We start from the raw sequence: 19,628 nt of genomic DNA, 5'->3' as shown, positions 1-19,628 counted from the left end.
ACTTCAACAAGTCAGCAAAAAACAAACCAATGACGCCCTGTTCAGCGCCGTGTATTTCTAAAGTGTAAAACTTGCTTTAAAGTACGCAAACAACACTGTTGCTAAGCGTTACTCGACAAGTCACAAACACAGGGCACTCGCCTGTCATTTGCAAAGAGCTCAAGCTCACCTGTCATTTACAAAGAGCTCACCTGCCAGTTCGCTTCTGTCCAGTTCCAGCTTGCGCCTGACCCTCAGGGCCTGGGCCCGGCGGCGGCCCTCTGCGTCCACCCGGCTCTCCACCTTCTGGAACTGAAGCAAACAAGAGAGGCGTTTAGCGCGGGCCTCAGACCTCGGACACAGCCTGGCCAGGCTACACTGCTCCAGTGAAGCACGCTCCTGATTGGTCAGCAGCCCATGCGTGAACAGCCACGGGCGTGCCTGGACCTGCAGGGCTGTCTCGACTCAATGCTGGGTGACACTGGGTGGGCACAAAGGTCGGTCATGACAAGGCCGACATGTAGAGGTGGGCGAGCCAACAAATGAACAGGGCGAGCTGCGCCAAAGCCGAGTTAAGGGTCTGCCTCGGCTCTTAGAGCCAGCGCACGAGCCGAGACTCGAAAATGTGGCCATGTAAATCATACAACAAGCATCACGTGGAATATGATAAACTTCAAAAAAGTCAATTTCTTTAAGGTGTGGGAGCTTTGACATTGAAACGTCACATTTTAGAACTGAGATGTACTTAATAAAAGTGATAGTTTATGAACATAGAACCATTCCTGCCCACCCTGGAGACAGCGCCACTAGTGAATTAAGAGGCAAGACAATTGTCATATGAACAATGCACGTGACCTATGTTTTTATAGCGAAACAATGTAGTCTATGACATCAAACACAATAGGTTTCTGTGCAGCTGGTAAACTGACCTGACCTATTTGAAGGTGCTTTGAAATGCGATGGTGAAGAAGTATCAGAGAAATACAATATTTGCCTAAGATCACACAGTTTTGTTATTACGTCTGTGCATGAGGGCAGAGAGACTGTGACAGGCAGAAGCGGAATGAAAGCTCGGCTCGGTATGGGCTCTTGGTTCCAAAGGGACCTCGAGCTAAGCCAGAGTGAGGCTTCAGGCTCGAGTCTGGAATGAACTTTCAGTGGCTCGACCACTTCTGCTGACAAGTATGGGGTCATGGCAGGCCCAGCCCCTGCAGGTTGGACCAGAGAGGGTTGCGAAGAAGCATGGGTGGGACAAGAAGCTGTATGGATGAGTAGGCATACATGAGCAAAGGGTTTGAGGAGAGTTACTGTTTCCAATACCAGCGGCATTGGCACAATTTTGAAATTTCTAAAAAAAGAAAAATTTACATATTTTAGTAATTGGTCTAATTGATTGGCCATGTCCAGTGGCCACTTTGAACTAGGAGTTGAGGTACTGGGGACACAGAATCAGTGCAGACCATGCCCACTACCAAACGGGCACTGCCACAGGTCGAACCTGGCAGCTTCTAGTTGCATGGTACACTCTGCACAGCCATGCCCAGAGATTACCACGTGCATGGGTGTTTTGGCTAGAGGGTGTGGCTAAAGTACATACATTTAGAACCCAGGAGGTGCTGTGATACCATAGTTAACATTAAAGGGTGAATATAACACATAAATAGGTTTAGGATTAAAATTGTTCTTTAATCATAGGTCTCAGACTGGATTGCACAGGACAGTGGATGTTACACTATGCTTTTCAGCAGTCAAAGTGCATTAAAAAAAGTAAGGGAACTGTGATGCGGTGCACAGTGGGGGGGGTCAAAGGTGTGGCTAAATAAAATATTCAGTAAATATTTTCGGTCTTTCATCTTCAGGTATGTACATATAAAATAACAAACTGTTTAAATGTAAAATAAATGCGAGTTAAGTTTCTCGGTGGGAAATGAAACCTCTATCAGTTAATGCATTCAGAGGTCTGCGTCTGTAACCAGACAGCCACGGAATTGAATCCTGATTGGAGCAGTGGAGAATAGTTAGGAGCGTAACACAGGCCCCACACCTTGGGTGCAGAGGCCTATTTTACGCCCCTTTAGAAAGCACACAGATCACAGCTCAGCTTTTTATTTATTTTATTTATTAAGGAGTTTTATATAGCGCAAGCCTGACCCGAGGGTGTCGGAGCACTTCACAACAGTTTTTGAGCAAGATTCATTCACTAAACAGTATTCTACATATAGGTTCGGCAGTCCAAGTGTGCTGAGCAGCATTGAGGTAGTGTGTGGGTCCTGAGAAACCTCATAGAGTGCACGTTGTCTTGAGGTTGATACAATAAGGCAAGATTCTATATATAGGTTTGGCATTCCAAGTGTGCTGGGCAACATTGAGGTAGAGGGAGTCCTGAGATAACCTCATAGAGTGCACGTTGTCTTGGGGTTGCTGGTAACTTCTTTTCAATATCACTAAAAAAGAATAGAGCCTGATTATGAGTTGGGTGGTTGGACCGCCATGGGACCGCTGCTACCACCAGGGATCCGTGATCCCTGGCAGTCTTGCGGCGGTCTGAGGCCTGCAATATGCTAAGCCTATTTCGAGTTTCCTCACTGCCATGGGTTTCATGGCGGTGAGCCCACCATGAAAACTTTGGCGGTGAGGAGACTAAGGGGGCTCTACAGGGTCCCCTGTTGCCTCAGGGCCATGGGGTGCATGCAGGGGGACACATGGTTTGACCCTCTGTGTGCATGGACCCCAGTTCCTGCAAGGCATAGATTGCACCAGTCCATGCCGGACTGGACCGGGCTTTGGCACTCCCATTGACGTGCCTTTCTAAGGCTCACCACCTGGGACCGCCAATGCACCGCCCGCTGGACCTGGAGAAAACTCCAAATCTGGCAGGTTGTCTACGGTCGTGTTTGGCGGTGTGGGAGCGGGCCGCTGGCGTGTCGGCCCACTCCCACACTGCCAAACTCGTAATCGGGCCCTTTATCTGTCTCATCAGGAAGCGTCAAGTGATTCCTTTAATTAAAGCCAATACCAGCTTCAGAGCACCCTGTACACTTGCAGATTGAGCATGTAATCAGGAGGGGGGGACACGAGAGCTGGTTATTTAAAGAGGTCCTGTTCTAATGCTCCCAGGGGTCTACGTAGGAAAAGACAGGTAAGAGCAGTTCCTCTAAATGGCCAATTAGGAAAAAATAGTAGTGATTACTCTGATCTGAGAAGGGAAAGTTCAAATTCAGATCTTGTTGCCCTCACACACCTGTTAGGGTGTCATGCTTCATCATTGGGCGTGCTCCTCGTCGGACCGGCGCTGCAATGTCCGACGGGCCTGGTGGCATCTTTATCGGAGATCTTTTGATCTGAGTACGCCGTATTGTGTGAAGACCATGTGAATGATTGTGGAGGGTAATAGCTCCTAAGAATGTGGGGATTCAAAAAAGATTAAAATAGGCCCTGGCCCCTCGGTAGTTTTAATAAGGTTAGGTAGGGCTGGGACTAGGTAAAACCAGGGAGGCTACTTAGGTGATTCAAGGTATCAGGGTAGCCTATAGTTGACAGGGGTCAACATGTTTCGTGTCACAGATGCTCAAGTTCGAGCGACACTTCTTCAGGACCGTGGGACCAATAATAAGTACGTATACCTCAGTTTCTCATAACGGGGTATTAGAGGTCAACCACATAAAAGCTGGACCTACGTATGGTACAGAATAAATGGCTCCGCCTAAACAGAGGGAGACAAAAAATATATAGAGGACAAGCATAAGCCACCCATTCGTAGCTTAATCAAAAGTAAAGGGTCCAAACGTCATATTGAGGTTTCAATTATCTCCTTCAAAGGACCATCAATTCTACTCAAAATAACAAACTCGTTAGAGAGAGGACAATAAAAGAAGTTATAACTAGTACATATAAAACACAACTAAGTGATCTCAAGCAGTGATACAAAACTCAATTCTCCTTAAAATTACCAATAGAATGGAACAACCAATATTCGGAATACAAATCTTACCTCAGAATGAGGGGTTCAGAGCTTCATAGGTAAAGGAGTAGCAACCGGACCACTGGAACGGTCCCACTGTGGCAAAGATATAAGCATCGCAAAATATCATGCTATACAACATGTGAGTGAAATACTCTATCTCTATCAAGAGCGTGAGATGTGTTTGCTCAAGGTGGTTGATAAGCTACTTTGTGCCAATCGGCTCACTCCTCATAAAGGGCTGTCATGTGAAGTGCTGTGGGCTAAGTCGTCTAGTACACTGTAATAGCGGTTGGTATCCAGAAATGGCGGTGATAAGCATGGAAATCCATGGCTGTGAAATAACACGATATGACAAGGACTGCCGCGGTGGAATGGCAAATACTTGTACAGGTTTTTAAAAATTATATATATACTCCAGATCGTGACTAAATCTGATCTCTATCGAATACGATGTGCGAGGTTGATAGGAGGTGTGTTTAATGTTGTGGTGGGCCTCCGTCTATACGTGCATAATAATATACTAATTCGTGAGTAGTTGCTCCTTACGGGTAGCGTGTTGCGGCCAAACCGACCCCTAAGACGAGTTCGTAGTGCTCGTATCACCCACGGCTAGAGTTCCGGTAAGGACTCGGAGGGCAAACCGACTTATACGTCGAGTGCATGGTGCTCGTATCACCTACAGCTAGAGTTCCAATAGGGACTCAGTGGCGAACATATTGCAAGCAGTTAGCGTAGTCAAACACTTACCCAAACGCTGGCGGGGGGCAGGCCAAAACAGGACGTGTCTGCTCCTCACCTGAATATTACCGGTGTTGGATTCACTTCCTGTATTTAACCTAAAGTCGATGGCGTGATCTCGCGAGATTGCGGAGGGCGCCATTTTGTCACAGGAGGGTTGCCTGACCTTGGATATCGAACCCTGTAACGAGCTAGTTAATGTGGTACACGGGAGATACATACGTTGAAAGGCAACGTTATGTCTTGGTAGACTATTAAATCGGGAAGGACACGATCGATGCACACGAATCTGGGTATTGAGACTGGTATATTTTAAACCTAATAGGAAAATGGGTTACTGGATGTTATTGGTAACTGTATAGTCAACAGTGAACCCGCATAGAACCCAGATGGTGCTATCCCTTACAGAGGTTGCAGGGTGTATAATCAGGAAATGTTACATAACTGTCCAGGGCGGGAATGTAAATCAGTATAAAACATAATTTATGTGTAAATAACACAAGGTGTGATTTTGTGATGACAATCAGGGCGTATGAACGTGTTGGTGTATATGTTAGTTCTATGTACATATAGAGACATGGGTAGTGTGGTACCATTGGAGTCCATGCACCACAGTCTTGTAAGTGGAGGTGTGGTGCTGACAGAACCCTGTATAGTAGAAGTATTATCACATAAGTTCTGTCCATGGAATTTCGTCGTTAAGACCCCTTTCCTGTGTCGATAAGCGAAAAATCCATCTCTGTTCTGTTTCAAAAAGTTTTTCCTGAGACCATGAGGGGTTACTTTCAATCACGGTCCAGTGTAGATCATTGTGTCCGTGCGGATGAGTGAGGTAGTGTGTACTCAATTTTGTCGTGGATCTTCCACACCGTATGTTGCTGCGGTGTTCCATAATTCTTGTCTTTACTGGGCGTGTTGTCATGCCGACGTATCTTAGTTTACAGGGACAAGTAATTAGATAGACGCAATTATGGGTGTTGCAGTTAGTATGATTTTTCTGAGTCCAGACTTTGCCTGTTTCAAGAGTGAGTTCTTTTGTTGTCTTGGTAAGATCACACACTCCACATTGTCCGCAGGGATAATGTCCACGTACGGGATCCATATCCCATAGGGTCCTTTGTTTAGTTTGTCTTCCAATCTTAGGACGAGTGTGCACTATGATGTCACGTAGGTTGCTAGTGCGTTTGTTCGCAAATCTTGGAGGGGTTATAGCCACTTTTCCCGTGGTCAGGATCTTCCAGTTCTTTTTTATGATCTTCTGGATCGTATTAGATTCTGGTGTGAACGTAGTCACGCATATCAGTGACTCGTCGGTGGATTTAATTCTAGGTTCCAGCAGAGATTCTCGGTTGTTGTTTAGTGCTCGCTTGTTTGATCTTTTTACAATAGATGTGGGGTAATCGCGAGTCTTAAGTTGGTGACTGAGAATAGCTGCTTCCTTTTTGTAATCGCTGGTTTTTTCGCAGTTTCTGCGGAGACGGAGAAACTGTCCAAAGGGAAGGTTATCCCTTAAGGCTTTTGGATGATAGCTTCCATACAATAGTAAGCTATTCCGATCTGTTGGTTTTTTAAAAGTCTTGGTTGATAACCCACCATCTTGTAAGGTTATGGTCAGGTCTAGGAAGTGGATCTCTGTGGATGAAACAGAACGAGTGAACTTTAAGTATGGGTCCAGAGAATTCACCCATATAAAGAATCTGTCACACGTCTCACTATCGCCTTTCCATAGGATCAGGATGTCGTCTATGTAGCGTCTCCACAATACAATGTTGTCACAGAAGATGTTATTTGTCATGTGAAGATGTTCGAAATTTGCTACATAGAGACAGGCCAGGCTTGGAGCAAAGGTGCTGCCCATACAAGTACCTTGGGTTTGGTGGAAGAACTGGTCTTTGAATTGGAAGTAGTTCTCACACATAGCTATTGTTGCGCACTCCATAATGAACGACACTGGTGTAGTAGAGGTCCAGTCTTCTTTAAGAAGCAGGTCTTCAATCACTCTAAGGGTTTCAGTTTGAGGGATATTAGTATAGAGTGCCTCCACGTCCAATGTCATTAGGAGATCCACTTGGTTGTTAGTATTGAACTCGGATATGAGATTCAAAACATCCCTGGTGTCCTGTAGGTACGATGGTATACGTTTCACCAGCGGACGAAGAAAATGGTCACAAAATTTGCTGAGAGGTTCTAATACTGAACCGATCCCTGATACTATAGGTCGTCCAGGGGGTGGGTTCTGGCCTTTGTGAATCTTGGGAAGCGTATAAAACGCTGGTATGCGTAGTTGTGAGTTCACAAGGAAGGCTGCCTCGTTTTTAGAAATCCAGCCCTGAGTTTCTGCAGATTCCACGATAGATTTTATCCTCGTCATCAGCCTCCCTGTTGGGTCCGCCGTTATTCTCTTGTAGTATTTCTCTTGTGAGAGTTGGCGTAGGCACTCATTGTCGTAATCTGTGGTGTTCATTAAGACAATGGCACCACCTTTGTCTGCTGGTTTTATTGTAATGGTGAGGTCTTCATTGAGGGTCTTCATGGCCTCTCTCTCGGCTTTAGGGAAGTTGTCATAGTGTGACCTTGTGGGAATGTTATTCATCTCCTTCAACACTGCTTGTTCAAAGGTTAACACCTCAGGTGGGACCATCCCATCATGTGGTGTAAATGTTGATGGTGGACGCAGGCCTGAATCCATGGATTCCTGGGGGTTCTTGTCTTGAAAGAAGGCCCTTAGGCGTATCTTTCTAAAAAAGTTGTGGAGTTCTTTGTGTTGGAGAAAGTGGTCCACACGCGGAGTTGGTACAAACCCTAATCCCCTGTTTAGAACTTTTATTTCAGTGGATGTTAGGTTTTTGTCTGATAAATTGACCACTAGGTTTTGTTGTTCTTCCTGCTCCTCAACTCCATTCGTTCTTGTTGTTGGGGAACGGGTTGGTCCTGCCATTGGACTTGTTTCGATTGACCGTCTCGTCTTCTGCCTCTTCCTCTGCCCCGGCCTCTTCCTAAAAAAGGCTGTTGGTTCTGATTGAAGTGGTACATGGGTGCAGGCATGTGGTACATAGGGTTCCATGGTGGTTGTTGACCATAGAAGGGATTCATTGGGTATCCATACATGGGTGGTGGTGGTTGTCCCCAGTTCTTCTTCAAGCTGGAACGGCTTTCATTGCTTGATGTACTGCTATTAGAGTTGTAGCGTGGTCTGCTCTCTACTGAGCTGCCATCTGAGGAGTCTTCGCCAGTTGGCGCTTGGTAATCCTCCTTTATATAGGGGTACACTTTCTCCTTGTCGAATCTCTTTATATCTTTCTGCAGTTTCGTGATTTTCTGTCGCATCAGATGATTCTTGTGATCGTCTATTTCAGCATTAATTTCTGATAGTCTACTTTTGTAAGCAGTGATGTTAATGGAAGCTTTTAAGTTGTTTTCTGCGATAGTGATTTCAATAAGTAGTTTGTCAGCCAAACGTTTAGCAGTGTTAATAATCAGGATCAACCAGTCCCTGGTGCATTTCCAAGCCACCAGGGACCATTCTTTTCTGAACCCAATGTCTTCCAGGAAGATTCTAGGGGCGTTGGTGACCAGTAGGCCATTCGGGGCGATGTTTGCCCTTAAGTATTCTGTCATCATTGCACCGTGAAGTGCAATCTTGGTCTGTAATTTCTTCTGATTTGTGATTGAATTCCAATCTTCAGTAGTGCTGCAAGAAGGCGTGCTACTGTCAGTTTGTAGTAGGGAGGGAGCCCGTAGGATTTCCGACACCATGTCGTCAGAAAAACTTAGCCCATGATTATCCATGGTGAAGTGTTGAAGGATTTAGGAACGTTGGGAATCGGGAGTTTGTATCTACTTGAGACTTAGAGTGAATAATAGTACAGAGTCGAATGTGGGAATAATTCAATTGTATGAATGATTAAGTCCCTCGGCAATAAAGCCGTGCATAAGCATGTAATCAGGAGGGGGGGACACGAGAGCTGGTTATTTAAAGAGGTCCTGTTCTAATGCTCCCAGGGGTCTACGTAGGAAAAGACAGGTAAGAGCAGTTCCTCTAAATGGCCAATTAGGAAAAAATAGTAGTGATTACTCTGATCTGAGAAGGGAAAGTTCAAATTCAGATCTTGTTGCCCTCACACACCTGTTAGGGTGTCATGCTTCATCATTGGGCGTGCTCCTCGTCGGACCGGCGCTGCAATGTCCGACGGGCATGGTGGCATCTTTATCGGAGAATTGAGTTTTGTATCACTGCTTGAGATCACTTAGTTGTGTTTTATATGTACTAGTTATAACTTCTTTTATTGTCCTCTCTCTAACGAGTTCGTTATTTTGAGTAGAATTGATGGTCCTTTGAAGGAGATAATTGAAACCTCAATATGACGTTTGGACCCTTTACTTTTGATTAAGCTACGAATGGGTGGCTTATGCTTGTCCTCTATATATTTTTTGTCTCCCTCTGTTTAGGCGGAGCCATTTATTCTGTACCATACGTAGGTCCAGCTTTTATGTGGTTGACCTCTAATACCCCGTTATGAGAAACTGAGGTATACGTACTTATTATTGGTCCCACGGTCCTGAAGAAGTGTCGCTCGAACTTGAGCATCTGTGACACGAAACATGTTGACCCCTGTCAACTATAGGCTACCCTGATACCTTGAATCACCTAAGTAGCCTCCCTGGTTTTACCTAGTCCCAGCCCTACCTAACCTTATTAAAACTACCGAGGGGCCAGGGCCTATTTTAATCTTTTTTGAATCCCCACATTCTTAGGAGCTATTACCCTCCACAATCATTCACATGGTCTTCACACAATACGGCGTACTCAGATCAAAAGATCTCCGATAAAGATGCCACCAGGCCCGTCGGACATTGCAGCGCCGGTCCGACGAGGAGCACGCCCAATGATGAAGCATGACACCCTAACAGGTGTGTGAGGGCAACAAGATCTGAATTTGAACTTTCCCTTCTCAGATCAGAGTAATCACTACTATTTTTTCCTAATTGGCCATTTAGAGGAACTGCTCTTACCTGTCTTTTCCTACGTAGACCCCTGGGAGCATTAGAACAGGACCTCTTTAAATAACCAGCTCTCGTGTCCCCCCCTCCTGATTACATGCTTATGCACGGCTTTATTGCCGAGGGACTTAATCATTCATACAATTGAATTATTCCCACATTCGACTCTGTACTATTATTCACTCTAAGTCTCAAGTAGATACAAACTCCCGATTCCCAACGTTCCTAAATCCTTCAACACTTCACCATGGATAATCATGGGCTAAGTTTTTCTGACGACATGGTGTCGGAAATCCTACGGGCTCCCTCCCTACTACAAACTGACAGTAGCACGCCTTCTTGCAGCACTACTGAAGATTGGAATTCAATCACAAATCAGAAGAAATTACAGACCAAGATTGCACTTCACGGTGCAATGATGACAGAATACTTAAGGGCAAACATCGCCCCGAATGGCCTACTGGTCACCAACGCCCCTAGAATCTTCCTGGAAGACATTGGGTTCAGAAAAGAATGGTCCCTGGTGGCTTGGAAATGCACCAGGGACTGGTTGATCCTGATTATTAACACTGCTAAACGTTTGGCTGACAAACTACTTATTGAAATCACTATCGCAGAAAACAACTTAAAAGCTTCCATTAACATCACCGCTTACAAAAGTAGACTATCAGAAATTAATGCTGAAATAGACGATCACAAGAATCATCTGATGCGACAGAAAATCACGAAACTGCAGAAAGATATAAAGAGATTCGACAAGGAGAAAGTGTACCCCTATATAAAGGAGGATTACCAAGCGCCAACTGGCGAAGACTCCTCAGATGGCAGCTCAGTAGAGAGCAGACCACGCTACAACTCTAATAGCAGTACATCAAGCAATGAAAGCCGTTCCAGCTTGAAGAAGAACTGGGGACAACCACCACCACCCATGTATGGATACCCAATGAATCCCTTCTATGGTCAACAACCACCATGGAACCCTATGTACCACATGCCTGCACCCATGTACCACTTCAATCAGAACCAACAGCCTTTTTTAGGAAGAGGCCGGGGCAGAGGAAGAGGCAGAAGACGAGACGGTCAATCGAAACAAGTCCAATGGCAGGACCAACCCGTTCCCCAACAACAAGAACGAATGGAGTTGAGGAGCAGGAAGAACAACAAAACCTAGTGGTCAATTTATCAGACAAAAACCTAACATCCACTGAAATAAAAGTTCTAAACAGGGGATTAGGGTTTGTACCAACTCCGCGTGTGGACCACTTTCTCCAACACAAAGAACTCCACAACTTTTTTAGAAAGATACGCCTAAGGGCCTTCTTTCAAGACAAGAACCCCCAGGAATCCATGGATTCAGGCCTGCGTCCACCATCAACATTTACACCACATGATGGGATGGTCCCACCTGAGGTGTTAACCTTTGAACAAGCAGTGTTGAAGGAGATGAATAACATTCCCACAAGGTCACACTATGACAACTTCCCTAAAGCCGAGAGAGAGGCCATGAAGACCCTCAATGAAGACCTCACCATTACAATAAAACCAGCAGACAAAGGTGGTGCCATTGTCTTAATGAACACCACAGATTACGACAATGAGTGCCTACGCCAACTCTCACAAGAGAAATACTACAAGAGAATAACGGCGGACCCAACAGGGAGGCTGATGACGAGGATAAAATCTATCGTGGAATCTGCAGAAACTCAGGGCTGGATTTCTAAAAACGAGGCAGCCTTCCTTGTGAACTCACAACTACGCATACCAGCGTTTTATACGCTTCCCAAGATTCACAAAGGCCAGAACCCACCCCCTGGACGACCTATAGTATCAGGGATCGGTTCAGTATTAGAACCTCTCAGCAAATTTTGTGACCATTTTCTTCGTCCGCTGGTGAAACGTATACCATCGTACCTACAGGACACCAGGGATGTTTTGAATCTCATATCCGAGTTCAATACTAACAACCAAGTGGATCTCCTAATGACATTGGACGTGGAGGCACTCTATACTAATATCCCTCAAACTGAAACCCTTAGAGTGATTGAAGACCTGCTTCTTAAAGAAGACTGGACCTCTACTACACCAGTGTCGTTCATTATGGAGTGCGCAACAATAGCTATGTGTGAGAACTACTTCCAATTCAAAGACCAGTTCTTCCACCAAACCCAAGGTACTTGTATGGGCAGCACCTTTGCTCCAAGCCTGGCCTGTCTCTATGTAGCAAATTTCGAACATCTTCACATGACAAATAACATCTTCTGTGACAACATTGTATTGTGGAGACGCTACATAGACGACATCCTGATCCTATGGAAAGGCGATAGTGAGACGTGTGACAGATTCTTTATATGGGTGAATTCTCTGGACCCATACTTAAAGTTCACTCGTTCTGTTTCATCCACAGAGATCCACTTCCTAGACCTGACCATAACCTTACAAGATGGTGGGTTATCAACCAAGACTTTTAAAAAACCAACAGATCGGAATAGCTTACTATTGTATGGAAGCTATCATCCAAAAGCCTTAAGGGATAACCTTCCCTTTGGACAGTTTCTCCGTCTCCGCAGAAACTGCGAAAAAACCAGCGATTACAAAAAGGAAGCAGCTATTCTCAGTCACCAACTTAAGACTCGCGATTACCCCACATCTATTGTAAAAAGATCAAACAAGCGAGCACTAAACAACAACCGAGAATCTCTGCTGGAACCTAGAATTAAATCCACCGACGAGTCACTGATATGCGTGACTACGTTCACACCAGAATCTAATACGATCCAGAAGATCATAAAAAAGAACTGGAAGATCCTGACCACGGGAAAAGTGGCTATAACCCCTCCAAGATTTGCGAACAAACGCACTAGCAACCTACGTGACATCATAGTGCACACTCGTCCTAAGATTGGAAGACAAACTAAACAAAGGACCCTATGGGATATGGATCCCGTACGTGGACATTATCCCTGCGGACAATGTGGAGTGTGTGATCTTACCAAGACAACAAAAGAACTCACTCTTGAAACAGGCAAAGTCTGGACTCAGAAAAATCATACTAACTGCAACACCCATAATTGCGTCTATCTAATTACTTGTCCCTGTAAACTAAGATACGTCGGCATGACAACACGCCCAGTAAAGACAAGAATTATGGAACACCGCAGCAACATACGGTGTGGAAGATCCACGACAAAATTGAGTACACACTACCTCACTCATCCGCACGGACACAATGATCTACACTGGACCGTGATTGAAAGTAACCCCTCATGGTCTCAGGAAAAACTTTTTGAAACAGAACAGAGATGGATTTTTCGCTTATCGACACAGGAAAGGGGTCTTAACGACGAAATTCCATGGACAGAACTTATGTGATAATACTTCTACTATACAGGGTTCTGTCAGCACCACACCTCCACTTACAAGACTGTGGTGCATGGACTCCAATGGTACCACACTACCCATGTCTCTATATGTACATAGAACTAACATATACACCAACATGTTCATACGCCCTGATTGTCATCACAAAATCACACCTTGTGTTATTTACACATAAATTATGTTTTATACTGATTTACATTCCCGCCCTGGACAGTTATGTAACATTTCCTGATTATACACCCTGCAACCTCTGTAAGGGATAGCACCATCTGGGTTCTATGCGGGTTCACTGTTGACTATACAGTTACCAATAACATCCAGTAACCCATTTTCCTATTAGGTTTAAAATATACCAGTCTCAATACCCAGATTCGTGTGCATCGATCGTGTCCTTCCCGATTTAATAGTCTACCAAGACATAACGTTGCCTTTCAACGTATGTATCTCCCGTGTACCACATTAACTAGCTCGTTACAGGGTTCGATATCCAAGGTCAGGCAACCCTCCTGTGACAAAATGGCGCCCTCCGCAATCTCGCGAGATCACGCCATCGACTTTAGGTTAAATACAGGAAGTGAATCCAACACCGGTAATATTCAGGTGAGGAGCAGACACGTCCTGTTTTGGCCTGCCCCCCGCCAGCGTTTGGGTAAGTGTTTGACTACGCTAACTGCTTGCAATATGTTCGCCACTGAGTCCCTATTGGAACTCTAGCTGTAGGTGATACGAGCACCATGCACTCGACGTATAAGTCGGTTTGCCCTCCGAGTCCTTACCGGAACTCTAGCCGTGGGTGATACGAGCACTACGAACTCGTCTTAGGGGTCGGTTTGGCCGCAACACGCTACCCGTAAGGAGCAACTACTCACGAATTAGTATATTATTATGCACGTATAGACGGAGGCCCACCACAACATTAAACACACCTCCTATCAACCTCGCACATCGTATTCGATAGAGATCAGATTTAGTCACGATCTGGAGTATATATATAATTTTTAAAAACCTGTACAAGTATTTGCCATTCCACCGCGGCAGTCCTTGTCATATCGTGTTATTTCACAGCCATGGATTTCCATGCTTATCACCGCCATTTCTGGATACCAACCGCTATCACAGTGTACTAGACGACTTAGCCCACAGCACTTCACATGACAGCCCTTTATGAGGAGTGAGCCGATTGGCACAAAGTAGCTTATCAACCACCTTGAGCAAACACATCTCACGCTCTTGATAGAGATAGAGTATTTCACTCACATGTTGTATAGCATGATATTTTGCGATGCTTATATCTTTGCCACAGTGGGACCGTTCCAGTGGTCCGGTTGCTACTCCTTTACCTATGAAGCTCTGAACCCCTCATTCTGAGGTAAGATTTGTATTCCGAATATTGGTTGTTCCATTCTATTGGTAATTTTAAGGAGAATTGAGTTTTGTATCACTGCTTGAGATCACTTAGTTGTGTTTTATATGTACTAGTTATAACTTCTTTTATTGTCCTCTCTCTAACGAGTTCGTTATTTTGAGTAGAATTGATGGTCCTTTGAAGGAGATAATTGAAACCTCAATATGACGTTTGGACCCTTTACTTTTGATTAAGCTACGAATGGGTGGCTTATGCTTGTCCTCTATATATTTTTTGTCTCCCTCTGTTTAGGCGGAGCCATTTATTCTGTACCATACGTAGGTCCAGCTTTTATGTGGTTGACCTCTAATACCCCGTTATGAGAAACTGAGGTATACGTACTTATTATTGGTCCCACGGTCCTGAAGAAGTGTCGCTCGAACTTGAGCATCTGTGACACGAAACATGTTGACCCCTGTCAACTATAGGCTACCCTGATACCTTGAATCACCTAAGTAGCCTCCCTGGTTTTACCTAGTCCCAGCCCTACCTAACCTTATTAAAACTACCGAGGGGCCAGGGCCTATTTTAATCTTTTTTGAATCCCCACATTCTTAGGAGCTATTACCCTCCACAATCATTCACATGGTCTTCACACAAAACGGCGTACTCAGATCAAAAGATCTCCGATAAAGATGCCACCAGGCCCGTCGGACATTGCAGCGCCGGTCCGACGAGGAGCACGCCCAATGATGAAGCATGACACCCTAACAGGTGTGTGAGGGCAACAAGATCTGAATTTGAACTTTCCCTTCTCAGATCAGAGTAATCACTACTATTTTTTCCTAATTGGCCATTTAGAGGAACTGCTCTTACCTGTCTTTTCCCACTTGCAGATTGACCCATTGTGCACATTTACATTTCTTTCAGGCAGCAGGCACCCTGGCAAGAAGGACTTTTTACCTGTCTGCTCGCCTTCGGTTTCACAGCACATGAGACTCCCTGCCTTACACTTCAGCTGAAGCATTTCAGCTCTCGGAATGAACAATCCCGGGACAGTTGTCTTCTAACAGAAAGCAGGGGAACTGTTTTATTATATTAAAAAAGTATGAGCACATCGTGCCCCTCCGACCCCCGACCCCCCTTTCGACAACTGATCCTTGTGTGCGTTTGGATTCTTATAAATGAGAAGGCTGGAAGGCAGAGCAGCGCACTGCTGCGTGCAGCCCTAACAAGAGGCTTGGTTCATGATACCCATTTCCTATTCTAAAAAATAATCATTTATAAAATGGATGACAGTTAATATTGTCTGATATGATGGGGACATATATAAAACACTCTCCCTCATGCTTGATTATCATGGCATCATAACTACATGATGCATTTAATAATAGGGTGAAGGTGTTTGAGGTAAAAACTTGACCCATGTAGTTTCTGTAGATGCAATGCACAACACTTCAAAGGTACTGAAATGTACAAGAAAGATAGAATTGTGAGAAACAAAATCCTTAACTAATTCTAGTTGAGCACCAGTATTCAACAACTTGAATCCCTGCCTTTTTCAGGAATAGTTAAGATATTTGTATAGCACTGTTTTATTTAAAAATAGCACCATAACAGATGCCTTTTAGTGCTTTTGAAATCTGTAGTGTAGTCCTGTTTTAAATTGAGCAACTTTCCTCTCTTATCGATGAAGAGAGACAACATAAAAAAAGTGTACACAATATGTCCTTATTACATATATGAAGGTCATTAACATGAGAAACAAATGTTAAGTTATGCGCCCCTCTGTGTATGCCAGATATGTGCAATCATGGGAGTAACTGTCTGAAGCAGGAGTGATCAGACACATGGACAGTCAATGTATCCACCTCCTTTAAAACCTTTGCCTTTTTCCTTAAACAGATAGATAATAACTTGTGTTATGTAGCGCTTCCTGCTGAATATTTTAGAAATTTAAATAACCAGAGTGCCTACGAGTCAATGCAGTGACACCTGTTTTATCAGTCTCAGAAGGATGAAATGCTGATATGGCCCTACACTGTTCTGCAGGTTGTAGAAGGCCCATAAACCCACCTTCCTACACATCCATAACAAGTAAATTAATACAGTGCTCTATAGGGTTTTCCTTATTTAACCCAATATTTAGAGTCCAGCTTTTTCCCCATCTCTCTCTCTCTCTCTCTCTCTCTCTCTCTCTCTCTCTCTCTCTTTCTTATGGTCTTTATTCTTCTCTGGCGGCTGCACAGATAGGAGTAGTGGAGTCAACAGGAATGTGTTGCTGTCTTGCCATCAACTTCAGAGTGCAGTTGTGTGCTTGAGATCAGTTTGGAACGCGCACGCTAATCTACATGTTTTTACATATTTAGTAGGGCATTCCTTGAGAGAATGGTGTTTATTTGTTATTCTTTCTAGAATGAATGACTATTATTGCTGCACTTAAAAGAGATATGTTATGTTGGCTTCAGCTTGAAGTGTAATGTGCTCTGTTAATAATTAAAACAAAAATACATCTACATTCGTAAGTGGTTGGTGAGGGCAGGATGAATGGTGAGGGAATTCTAGGTGTGTGACTGTTGAGTGAGAGTTCTATGAGTAGTGTGTGAGTGCAGGGTGTGGGGTGGATGAGTGCAGGGTGAGCGGTGGATGAGTGCAAGCAGAGAGGTGTGAGTACAAGGTGAGAGGTGTGTGAATCCAGGGTGAGCAGTGTGAGTGGAAGGGGAAAGGTGTGTGAGCAGTGTGAGTAGTGCCATTGCAGGGTGAGCTCAGTCTGTGCCTTTGAGTGTTGTGTGCATGCCGAGTGAGCAATGACTCAATGCTGTGCGTGTGCAGGATGAGGGATTTCTGAATGCAAGGTGCTACAGGTGCGAGTGTGTGCAGGGTGAGATGTGTGTGAGTACGTGGCGAGCATTTAGTGTGAGTGATGTTGTAGTAATGTGTGAGTTCAGGATGAAAGGCATGTGAGTGGAGTCAGAGTAGTGTTAGTGGTGTGAGTGAAGGATTTTCAGTGTGAATGTAGGATGGGAAATGTGTGAGAGCAGGGTGAACAGCGTGTGAGCACATTGCAAGAGGTGTCTGTGTGCAGAGTAACCAATGTATGAGTTCAAGGTGAACAATGCCAGTGAATGTGCAGAGTCAGTGGTGTGTGAGTGTGTAGGGTGAGTGGTGTCTGAGCACAGGTTGATTGTGTGCTGGGTGACCAGTGTGTGAGTGTGGTGGGTAAGCAGTGTATGAGTGTGCATAGTTAGCACTGTGACAGAAAATGAGTGGTGTAAGAGTGTGCACGGTGTATGAGTGTGTGTGAGCACAGAGTGGGAGATGCCAGAGCTGTATGAAAGGTGTGTGAATGGTGTGTGAGCGCAGGGTGAGTGGTATCTGAGTGCATGGTGAGTGGTACAGGAGGGCAACACATGGCTGGACTGACACTACAGGGCACGATGGGCATCGGTTAGCTCCCTGGGAGGGTGGGCACGTTGTGGGCCAGTTTTGATGCTGGGGGCTGTTTTAATGCTGGCGGCCGGCCGTGTCCACTAGCAGGCAGGCCTGATGACAAAACCTTTTCAAAACCTCCTTGCTGGGCTACCGTGCCAGGCACATCCAGGGATGGGGCACCTCTTGTGTCTGTTATGTGGAGTGAGGTCTGCATCTTCCTTTAGCTGCAGCTATAGTTCTGTGAAAAAAACCTGGTATAAACCAGTACCGGTAGTTACGGTTTAAAAGCAAGTGATGATTTCATTGTTTCAGTGTGTGGCATATGCGGCACGCTGACTTCCGCATTACTAATTGCATCCCTATGGTTATTTTTTATCTTATTTTTTTACTTTTATTTTTTATATTTATTATATCTGCCTGGACGTCCCAGGTAGGGGCTCAGATGGGTAACTGCTCCCCACCCTGCCTTTTGACACTGCCCTTAGTACAGTAAAGAAGCCAGGAAGCCAGTGGCAAGAACTATTAATATACTGGACACTTTAGAGTCTTCCAGTCCTTCCCCTGAGTAGCAAATAAGTAGTTGTTGCAGAGGGTGGGCGTGGGCCCAGGAGTCAATTCTTTAACGTCATCAGGGGTCAACAAGTGTACAATGTCTATTCTGCTACTCCTTGCAGTTTCTTGAATGGACATACATGTGCGGGGACCATCTCTTTTCAGTTTCCTGATTGACAACATAGGTCCTCTAGTTTCTGCCCTTGGCACTAAATTCAACAATCATCCATTTTTGGTTGGACATCCCTTGTATTAATGTTATCAATGGTCTTCAGTTTGCTGGGATGGATGGAAGCGCTTAGAAGTAGGTAGATGCCTTCTTCCAGTGCTTTGGTATTTGGTGGACTGGACTTCCAGTACAACGAGTTTCAATAACCCTGGACCTGCTGCCCGCACCAACATTCAAAACAATTACTTAATTTTTACTGGTTCTTTAATTTCTGTTTCACCGGTGCCAGGCGTAACCTATGGAAATACTCAAATTACACATATTCAAACCATGTGTCAAAAGCATTCTAAAGTAAGAGCTGCATGTGCCTCAACCCCATGGGTACTCGCAAACAATTTCCCAGGGCCATAAAGTTTGGTGTGTGGTATGACTGAGGCCCGCACGGATGCCAGCAGGTTGGTGATCGGATGTCATGGGTGTGGAGGTGTGAGGTGGGTGAGTGTAGGGGAAGTGAAGCATGCACATCTAGTAGCTGAATTGAATTGCACAACGTGGACTGAGAAAATCTGGGATCAATCCTGGCTTCCCCACTTGACCAAATTGTGTGATCCTAGGCAAGTTTTGCTTAACTTTCCCTCATTTTTATTCAGTATCACATATAAGAGGACCTCAAAATACATGACTTCAGGATGTGCTTGCATTAACATGGAGTCGGCTGCGCACCCGAGGTGGCCACACGGGCATCCTCTGGAGTGCCTGGAGCATGAATTTTGTGTTGACTGTAGGCATAACAGACATAGGGGCATATTTACAAGCCCCTATCGCTACCACCGAGTCACTTTTAGTGATGTTTTGATTTTTATAGGAGCTTTGCCTTATTTACAAGGCAGTGTTAAGCCACTTAACATGGCTTAACGCTGCCTTGTAAATAAGGCCCCCTTGCACTTAGCATGAAAGGATTGCGTAATGGGGGTAGTGGTGGGCGTTCCACCGCAACACCCATTGTTTTTGATGCTGCTCCCTATTTACAAGAGCAGCGTAAATAGAAGACAGTAATAAAATTAAGACCA

The 19,628-nt window shown here is 44.8% G+C and overlaps 1 protein-coding gene across 1 annotated transcript in view; it reads right to left on the bottom strand.

Annotated features, from left to right (window-relative positions):
- Window positions 1-19,628, bottom strand: part of CCDC187 (coiled-coil domain containing 187) — a 395,322-nt gene that overhangs the window by 327,619 nt on the left and 48,075 nt on the right. The window contains exon 4 of the mRNA XM_085613361.1: window positions 192-291. Coding sequence (XP_085469487.1) covers window positions 192-291 — 100 coding nt within the window. The remainder of the gene's footprint in view (window positions 1-191; window positions 292-19,628) is intronic.

Source organism: Triturus cristatus, chromosome 1_2 (genome assembly GCF_964204655.1).
Source record: "Triturus cristatus chromosome 1_2, aTriCri1.1, whole genome shotgun sequence".
NCBI lineage: Eukaryota > Metazoa > Chordata > Amphibia > Caudata > Salamandridae > Triturus > Triturus cristatus.
Note: the sequence above shows the minus strand (reverse complement) of the source record. Positions and strands in the feature narration are given on the sequence as shown.